Raw genomic sequence first — 9,980 nt, forward strand, 5'->3', positions numbered from 1 at the left:
TTCTTTATTTTTAACGTGCTTTGATTGGTGTTTGGTCTGCATGTATGTCTGTGTGAGGGTGTCGCATCCCTTGGAACTGGAGTTAATAGTTGTGAACTGCCACATGGTTGCTAGGAATTGAATCAGGATCCTCTGAAAGAGCAGTCAGTGCTCTTTCCAGCCCGTTTTTTTCCCCAAGACGGTGTTTCTCTGTGTAGCTTTTTGTGGAGCCTGTCTTGGAGCTCACTCTGTAGAACAGGTTGGCCTTGAACTCAGATTCACCTGCCTCTGCCTCCCAAGTGCGGGGATTAAAGACGTACACCACTACTGCCCAGTCCCATGTAGTATTTTTGGTCTTATGAGTTAGGCTGAATTTGAACTCACCACCACTGCCAAGGATGACCTTGGACTTCTGATTTTCCTCTGCAGGTGCTAGGAATACAGGCATGCAGCCCCAGCAGATGTTTCCATAGTTAGATATGAGAGCACTTAGCCAGGCGGTGGGGCTGCACGCCTTTAATCCCAGCACTAGGGAGGCAGAGACAGATCTCTGAGTTGAGATCTGGTCTACAGGGCAAGTTCCAGGACAGGCTACAAAGCAACTATCTCAAAAAAATAGAAAGGAAAAAAGAGAGAGAAGAGTACTTGAGCTCATTGGCTCCATGGGCTCTCCACACTGAACAATGAGGATCTACAATGGGGATCTGCCTTGGGCTCAACACTGCTAGCACCTAGACCAAAATTCTGCCATATACTAATTCGGAAGAGCAGATACGTTGCTTGCCTGGCCTAGAGATGGTCGACTCCTTAAACTTGTGTGACCCTTCCGATTATCAATGATCCTCATACTGTTGGCTGACATTGAAAACTTCCTCAGTCTGGCTCGGCCTTGACTTCGCCAGGCAGTCTGGTTTGCTTTCTTTGTATCACAGACTATAGGCCTTACACATTTCCTCCACCCTTCCTGGTATTTAAATAGTGGGGCTGGGTGTGGTGCTTCTCCGCTCTAGCCCCAGCACTCTGGAGGCTAAGGCACAAGATTCCTAGCCCTGGAGTTCACGATGAACAGAGGCTGTGGAGTGTGACAGCTCAGTGCAGAAGGGTGGAGACATCTCACCTGTGCAAAGCTAGGTTTGCTACCATCGAAACAAACGAGGCAGAGTGCAAAAAGATAATGCTGTGACAGCTGTACACGCCCACGTTCTAGCTACTGAGGTGGGGACATGGCAGGACTGCTTGAGCCGATAAAAGACTCCTAAAAACCACAGGCAGATCTTTGTAAGTTTGAGGCCAGCCTGGAAAGGCACAAAGCTACACAGAGTACCCTGTCTCCAAAAAACAAAAACAAAACAAAAAACTCCTAAAACCCAAAAGGGGCAGGATAAAGCTTGACTGGCAAAATGCCTGCTTTGGAAGCATGAGGACCTGAGTTCCACCCCAAAACTGGGTTAAAAAGCAGAGTTGAGAGGGGCTTGTGGTGGCTGCAGTGGTCGAGTGCTGCTCCGGAGGACCGGACTCAGCTCCTGTTACTTGGCAGCTAGTAACCAGATATAGCTGGCTTCAGAACTCACTGGAGCTGAGCCTGATGGCACACACCTTCAATACTACTAGCACTTAGCAGAGGCCAGCCTGGTCTACAGGGCAGGTTTGAGGACAGCCAGCTAAACAAATCATCTCAAATAAAATAATGCCCGGCATGGTGTAACACAATGTTATCCCTGTGCGGGGGAGGTGGAGACAGACCCCTGCAGTTCATTACGTGAATTTCAGTTAAAAAACCTAAAATATTTATGTTCAGTCCATTGATATGGGCTAGACATTAGGCAGCTCACAAACTGCAGCTCCAGGGGATCTGCCCTCTCTCAAGTGCACGCACCCACTCAGGTAAGTGCTGCTCTACAGGACGCAACATCCTCTTCTGGCCTCTGTGGGAACTGGGCACGTGCACATACATAAATACAAAAACCTAAAAATAACTTAAAGATTTTAAGTACACATACATATCCATATACCCTGTGGCAGCCAAAGCCATCATTGCCCTGGGCTCTGCCCACATGCACTGCACTCTACCTGAGGGAAACAAACTAAACCAAGTCTCTCTTCTACCGGCCACCTCTACAAAAGACCAGAGAAGGTGCTTTAAAAATTAAGTGGCTAGATGTGGTGGCCCACGCCTTTAATCCCAGCACTCTGGAGGCAGAAGCGGGGACATCTCAAGTTTGAGGCCACGATGGTCCTACACAGTGAGTTCCAGGACAGCCAGGCCTATAGAGACCCTGTCTCAAAGAGAACACAACAGAGAAACAGGAACATTAACCCTAGGACGTTTATTACAAAGGTAAACCCTGATCCTTGAGATGGGCTTATCGGTAGGATTTCTGGTATCGAGCACGGGCACCAGGACCTCCGAACTTTTTGGATTCACAGCGACGTGGATCGGCTACAAGCAGGGTCCGGTCATACTGGATGAGGATGTCTTTGATCTCCTTCTTAGAGGCCTCATCCACATCTGGAGATAAAGGGACAAGATTCAAATAACCACACGTCTTAACTTGGTCCCCACACACACTCCCCCCTCACTAGGAAGGACCATCTCTCACTCACACTTTTGGTAATAAGCCACCAGGGCTTTGGAGATGGACTGTCGGATAGCTGTAAGAACACAAAGAAAAAGTTCTGTGAAGACCCAGAGTCTTGCTCCAGTAGCCGTCAGGACCCACAGGCCCAGATCCTGAGACTCACCATAAATTTGGGCCACATGACCACCACCCTTCACACGGACCCGGATATCCACACCAGCAAATCGTTCCTTGCCCAGCAGCAGAACGGGCTCCAATAACTAGAGAAATGGGAAATAGAGAGGGCCAAGTCTTTTTTTTTCTTTTAGAATTTATTGTTATTTTATGTGCATTAGTGTATGTATGTCTGTATGAGGGTGTTGGGTACCCTGGAACTGGAGTTACAGACAGCTGTGAGCTGCCATATGGGTGCTGGGAATTGAACCCAGGTCCTCTGTACTCTTAACCACTGAGCCATCTCTCCAGTCCCAGGGCTAAGTCTTAACCTAGACAGCTTAATCACCCCCCTCAGGAGGTTCCTCATCTCATGTGTGGTTCCTGCCACCACCACCAGAAGCAAAGGAAGATTCAAATCAGCTAAGTAAAGATCCTTGCTTTAGTGGCAAAAACACAGGCAACCTATTCTGGAATCCCTGAGCCTGTGGAGAACGGCAGAGGGCCTCAGACACCCTGAAGCTCGAATTATGGAACGAGAGGTAGTTATGAGCTGCCCTGAACAGGAAGCAAAGTCAGGTTGTCTGTTTTCAGAATATTGTTATGGAAGACATCACCGAGACAATCTGCCCACAGTGGAAAGTTCCATCCCGAGCAGCCTGCCCTTCCATCCTCTCCTGAGCCTTATTGAGCTCACACCCCAATTCTGACTATTTTGGATAAAGTTATGTCCAACATGTAGGATTAGTCCAACCAGAAGCTCCATGAGGGCCAAACCTAGAGCCATCTGGATCAGTGCTTTTTCCCCAATGCATAATGTGGTATACAAACCCTTCAAATAAACTGACAATCAGCAACCATACCCATACCCAGTATTCAAAGGAAATCTGTTATTTTCCACTCTGCAAAGCATCGTGTTCTCCCCTTTGAGAAGAGTGGAATTTGACAAACAGTATCTTCACGACCAGGCAGTGGTGGTGGTACAACCTTTAATCCCAACACTTGGGGAGAGAAGGTGGATCTTAGTTCCAGGATAGCTAGAACTGTTACACAGAGAAACCCTGTCTTCAAAGCCGGGGACTAAAGGCGTGGGTACTACACCAAGCCTATCTAAATCCCACACTTCTCTTTACTCAAAGTGGCTCAGATCACATTTACTCAACCACCACGGAAGGATATCTAGAGCCCCTCCCACTTAAAGTTTCCTAGTGTGGCCCTAGCCGTCCTTGAACTGAGATAGGACTGTCTTTGAGTACAGAATGATGGGATTGAAGGCGTGTAACACCAGGCGGCTTCCAGTGGCATTATCATCAATGCTGTCATCGCTGTGAACTGTTTTAAGTGTGATACTCCTCACATGTATCAAAACTCATACGAGTTCTGCCTTGCAAAAGAGAATTTATTTTGGAACCTGTCTTTAAGTCTTTGTCCACCAGTTAAACAAAAACCCACAGAGGTGCTACCAATCTTAAGTTTCAGAGGACTCTCGATGGCTTTTCTTTTCACAGGGTTTCACACCGTAGCCCATGCGACCTACACCACGCTTTACTCGTGGCACTGTTCCCCAGGTGCTAGAATTGTACACATGAGTCTGTAAACTTACATTTCTAACGAAAGAAATCGACAATCAGGTAGCTTGTACTATGCATTTCCCCTGGCCACCCGCTCCTCGCAGCTGGCTTCCAAACACTGCAGACTGCATTCCCCTTACTCTCCAAGGTCCTACATTTCTTTGTCCGGGCTAGGAAATCCCGCTTCCCCGGCCGGAGCCCAGACCTACCCCTGGGTAAGTCCTTTTTCCTTCCCACATGTCAGCTTCTAACAACCCCGGGGCCCTGCCTTCCGTCTCTCCTCCGATGCCCGCGCCCGACCCCAGTACCTTGTACTGCAGCGTGCGCGGCTCGATCATCTCCAGGGGACGTCCGTTCACCTTGATGAGCCCGTTTCCCCGTTTGCAGTGCGCCACGGCTGTGGCCGTCTTCTGCGGAAGGCGAGCGAGACGGCGGACCGCGTGAGCTCGGGGCCCTGGCTCTCAGGGGGGCCCCAGATCTCCAGCGTCTCCCAGCCCCGGCCTCCCCCGGATCCTTCCATCCCGCCCCTGGCACACCTTGCGTCCGAAGACCTGCACGGACTGCAGCGGACCCTTGGACGGCATAGCTGCGAGTATGACACGAGCTCCTCACCGCGCGGTGCCGCCACCGGAAAAGGAAGGCTCGGGGCCGCCCCGGCCGATTTTCAGGGTCTGCGCAGGCGCTTTGAGCGCTTCTTCACGACAGAAGCTTGCTTTACGGCTGACGTTAAGCCTAGGCCGGGACGTCTGCTTTGCGGAGGGAACGCCCTCCGGGGGAGGGGCGGGCTTGGAGGACGGAAGGGACCGGGCGGGGAGGGCTTGGCCGGCGACTTCGTTTGCATCTCTGCAGGCGCTGAGCTGTGTTTCCTTTTCCATTGTTTTTTCGCGGGCTTGGTCGACTGGACTTTGGGCCAGTTCTCACAGCAGTCCTTCTCCTTGATGTTCTCCTTCGACCCTCCTCCCACTCGCCGGCTTCCTCCCACCCTGGCCCTTTCCCGGGACCCCCATCGGGTCTTCCCGAATCCAGTGCCCTAAGTCAAGCTACGTTCCCAGCCTCCTGCCTCCCGGAACCCTCTTCCCTAGAATCCTTGTCCCTCAGACCCTGCGCTGCGAATCTACTTGTGGTTAGAATTGCCCTCCTCTCCGAGTCTCCTCCTCCGAGTAATCCTGACCCCTTTCTCAGAGGCACACCCTTAAAAGCCCCTTTCAAAGCTCTCCTAAACTCTCTTTCCTCCTACAACCGGTCTCAGGCACGATTCTTCCTCAGAGTCCCCGTCCTACACCCACCTTCGCCGGAATTACCACCTCTTGGGCGGCTGCTCTCCCCAGCAACTGCTCCTGGGAAATAATTCTTCCGAGGATGGCCCTCATCTAGAGAAGCTATCCTCAAGACCGGACTTCAGAGCAGTTATGCTAAAAGATCATTATCCAGAACCCCCCAAATCGTCTTGTTTTAAAAATTAATACTTTTATGAGTTCAGGTTTCCGAGGGAGGCCCCCGATCTCCTTGGAAATGTAGGTACAGGGTGTCTGTGAGCCACCAGACTTGGGTACCGGGGACCAAACTTAGGTCCTCTGTAAAAGCAGTAGGTGCTCTTACCTACTGACCATCTTTCAGGCCTCCAAATTATCGTAATGCTCTCCTAAACCCTCTGCTCTAAGTCTCTACCCCACAGAATTCTCCTAAGTCAAGGGAATTCTCTCACAGGGCTACAGTTTTCTCACAGTTACTGCCTCAGTTTCTCTAGCAGCACAGGGTGTAGGGACTCCCTTGTCAGGGATTAGAAACAGTTGGAGGGCAGGGTTGTATGGTCATGTACAGCTAGCTGGAATATCAGCACTTGAAAGGTGGAGGAAGAGGGATCAGGTGGAGTACAGATCCACCCTCTCCTCCCACCCTCCAATACATTGTGAGTTTCTGACCAGCGTGGGCTACATGTGACTCTGCCTCAGAAAGAAACAAGTTGGCGAAATGCCCAAGCCTGAGGACCCAAGTTTGATTCCCGGAACCTTCATGTAAAAAGAGAAAACTGGTACGAAAGGTCTTCTGAGCTCCACACATAAACTGCGGTACATACACACACACACATAGACTCACACTTAAATGTAATAAAACTAAAACAAAAGCAAAACAAACAAAAAACCAAAACACTAAAGCAATGCGTCTCTGAGAATTAGATGTCAGTCTGGTTTACAGAGAGAGTTCTAGGTCAGCCTAGACACTGTCTAAACAAAGCAAAACATGGCCCATGCCTTTGGTAGTGGTACCTCCTTCCTGAAGCTGGAAAATTAGGGAGAAACCACTGGGCTCAGCATGTATGCACTTTTGCATGCCTGAACATGTTCACAGGAAAACAATGAGGTTGATGTTCTGGCTGTCATATTTCTGACCCACTACCCCAAACTTTGGAAGATAAATATATTTCAGACACATAAACGGTAATTATGATGATTACACTCACATTTAAATAGTGCTTCCTCTGTGCCAGGTGCTGATCTAATCTAAATGTATTGAGTATGTTGGGTAATATACTCTCCAAGATAATTCCGTGAGGTGGGCAGGGCCACCATGTGGAGGTGTGACATCTATAAAGGGCAGTGTTTGTCCTGGACAGTGTAGATTCAGATTTGTAAACTTCCAGCAGATGCCAGTAAAATGCCTTCTCCTAATCCATTGGTGCTCCATCTGCCCAGCCCTTACCACCCCCCACCCCCCACATCTGCCTGTCCCTTGTCCTTCAGTTTCTTTTGAAGTCCAGGTTGACTGGCTGGAATTTATTTACAATGTAACTAAGGAGCAGATGGCTTTGAACCCTCCATCTTCTTGCTTCCACCTCCCCAGTTCTGGGACTACAGATGTGCATGACTACAGTTCTTCCTTTGAGGGGGTTGCCAGGGTGGAGAGCCTTTCCATATCCCACGCCATCCCCAGTCCTCAGGAAAGATAGGACAAACTAACCGATCCTTTAAAAACACCCTTATCAAACTATCACGGAAACATCACCTCCTTTGGGTAAAGCTCCTGCCTCTGCATCTCCCCGAAATAAACCTCCACGGGAGCTCTGTTGCATGGTGTGACTTCATGGTGCCCCTTGGCTCCAACCTGCCAAGGTCGCCATCTGCAGCTAAACCATTACAACATCCAGTTTTAGAATTGTCCTAGGCCTGGCAGTGGTGTGCGCACCTTTAATCCCACCACTCAGGCGGCAGAGGCAGGTGAAGCTCTGAGTTTGACGCCAGCCTGGTCTACAGAGAGTTACAGGACAGCCAGGGCTACACAGAGAAGAAACCCTGTCTCGAAAAACAAACAAAGCAAAACAAAAACAAAACCCCCCAAAAGTGTCAAGGCAATTGTGTCTTTTTTTGTGTTTGTGTTTTAAGATTTATTTTATCTATTTTGCTTTTTTGATGCACTCTGAACCACTGAGCTGTTTCTCTAACCCCTGACCCAATACTTTTTATCCTCCCACACCCCGGAGAGCTCCAAAATACTGGGCTTGAAGGTGTATACCACCCAGCCACAGTCTTCCACTATTTTATAAATAATTTATTTATCTTTTATGTTATGTGCATTGGTGTTTTGCCTGCACATATGTATGTGTGAGGGTGTCAGATCTTGGAGTTAGAGACAGTTGTTAGCAGCTATATGGATGCTGGGAATTGAATCCTAGTCCACTGGAAGAGCAGCCACTACTCTTAACCACTAAGTCATCTCTCCAGCCCCGCCCCCCATTATTTTTAAAAATCTGCTGTTAGTATTGCCCAACTTGTCACATATATGTAACATATTTTTATCTTTATTTTTTTTATTATTTTATTTATTTATCTTTGGTTTTTTGAGACAGGGTTTCTCTGTGTAGTTTTGCGCCTTTCCTGGAACTCACTTGGTAGCCCAGGCTGGCCTCGAACTCACAGAGATCCGCCTGGCTCTGCCTCCCGAGTGCTGGGATTAAAGGCGTGTGCCACCAACGCCCGGCTATAAATTTATAATTTTCAAAGCCAATCGAGATGTATATAACTATTGAATTAAATTTGTCATGCCCAATAGAATGAAAGAGTAACTAACTGTTGTAGCTACTTTTGTTGCCAGGGTCTCCACTGTGCTAGCTGTAGTAAGCAATTATGAAATGGTAATCCCAGGAACAGTAGCAGCGGTGGCCGCCACTGCTATAACAGCAACAATGACAGCAGCAATGTCAAATTCTCTTCTGGATTGTGTGGGCATCCACTGGCATGGACACAACTCCACTCGCCTACTTTCTTAAGCTGTAACTCAAACACTTTTCTACTTTCCTCTTCCTCTCTCCCACCCCCACTTCTTTTTTCTCCCAGATACTGGCCAAAAGCCTGCTCATGGTTTCCCTGACACTCTGGGCTTTCTCAAGTCCCTCCCACCATGCAGCTGCTTGCCAGCCTCCATTACTGAACATGCTAGCTTTCTTGGACCCTAACTCAAAAAGGCATGGGTCGCTTCCTCTTCTACATCTCCCTGCTCTTGGTAGCAACTGCTAAGGTTTACAGCTTGTTAGCCCTGTTGTTTTTCTCTCTGGGCTGGAGAGACGACTCAGCACTTAAGAGTACTCAGTGCTCTTCCAGAGGACCCTAGTTTCAGTCCCAGCACCTTCATGGTGTTTCAGTTTCACAACCATCTGTAACTCCACTCCCGGGGCATCATCCCACACCCTATTCTGGCCTCCAAGGGCATGAGGAACACACGTTGTGCACACACATACCTGCAGGCAAAACATCCACACACATATATATAAACAAAAATTTGAAAATCTAATAAACTCGTCCTTGAGCTCCAAAAGAAAAAAAAATTATACTTGTAATCCCAGCACTTGGGAGGCAGAGGCTGTGAGACTCATTCAAATTCAAAGATAGCCTGGTCTATATAATGCGTTCAAGGCCAGCCAGAACCACATAGTGAGACCCTGCCTTCATAAAACAGAAAAAGCCAGACATTTTTTTAGAAAATTTATTTATTTATATTTTCTGTATGAGTGCTTTGCATGTACACCTGCAGGCCAGAAGAGAGCATCACATCCTATTATTGTTTTGAGCCACCATGTGGTTGCTGGGAATTGAACTCAGAACCTCTGGAAGAGCAGCCAGTGCTCCTAAGCCCTGACCCATCTCTGCAGCCCCAGACATTTTTTAAAAGGGAAAGAAAACCAAAGCTAAACTTTTATGAAGGCCTGATTTGCACATAGTGAAAGGCACCATGTAACATGCATATTCTGACACAGGCAGACACTGCCACATTTCCACTCCCAGCCAGTCTGTCTCCAAGCTCAGCCTCAGGCACCCACTAATCTGCTTTCCCTATGAATAGCTTGGTTTTTTGCTTGCTCTGGAGTTTGGTATGAATGGGATCATCCGCCCTGCTAGACGCCGCTGTCTGACTTCTTTCCCTGTCCATAAATGGTTTTGGAAATTAATTTGTGTTTTTCAGTAGTTGGGTGTCATTTTCTGTTTCCTCTTCCTTCCCCCATTTTCTCGTTTTGAGAAAGGGTCCTAACACACACACACACACACACACACACACACACACACACACACACACACACACACACACACACACGGGTGGGGGGGGTGGGGGTACCTGCATGCCATAGAGGTCAGAAGATATTTTTTGGCATTTGGGATCAAACTCGGGTTGCCAGGCTTGGCAGCAAGATCCTTTAATCTGATGAGCC

General features: G+C 48.4%; 1 protein-coding gene and 1 pseudogene across 1 annotated transcript; both read right to left on the bottom strand.

Moving 5' to 3' along the window:
• Positions 1–2,287: 2,287 nt before the first annotated feature.
• Positions 2,288–4,970, bottom strand: Rps16 (ribosomal protein S16). Its single transcript, XM_028859132.2, has 5 exons — positions 4,819–4,970; positions 4,591–4,692; positions 2,722–2,818; positions 2,584–2,631; positions 2,288–2,488 (listed from the first exon to the last, which is right to left on the bottom strand). The coding sequence occupies exons 1-5, from the start codon at positions 4,864–4,866 to the stop codon at positions 2,343–2,345; spliced, it is 441 nt and encodes a 146-aa protein (XP_028714965.1). The 5' UTR covers positions 4,867–4,970; the 3' UTR covers positions 2,288–2,342.
• LOC114684658 lies at positions 4,054–4,172 on the bottom strand (annotated as a pseudogene).
• Positions 4,971–9,980: the final 5,010 nt, after the last annotated feature.

Source organism: Peromyscus leucopus, chromosome 1 (assembly GCF_004664715.2).
Source record: "Peromyscus leucopus breed LL Stock chromosome 1, UCI_PerLeu_2.1, whole genome shotgun sequence".
NCBI classification, from domain to species: Eukaryota; Metazoa; Chordata; class Mammalia; order Rodentia; family Cricetidae; genus Peromyscus; species Peromyscus leucopus.

Excerpts from the sequence above, each read along its gene's own strand:
- Rps16 (XM_028859132.2), bottom strand. The coding sequence starts at position 4,866 with ATGCCGTCCAAGGGTCCGCTGCAGTCCGTGCAGGTCTTCGGACGCAAG. Across the intron at positions 2,632-2,721 it reads TCATGTGGCCCAAATTTATG|CTATCCGACAGTCCATCTCC; the intron begins GTGAGTCTCAGG and ends GTGTTCTTACAG. Across the intron at positions 2,489-2,583 it reads GGTGGCTTATTACCAAAAGT|ATGTGGATGAGGCCTCTAAG; the intron begins GTGAGTGAGAGA and ends CTTTATCTCCAG.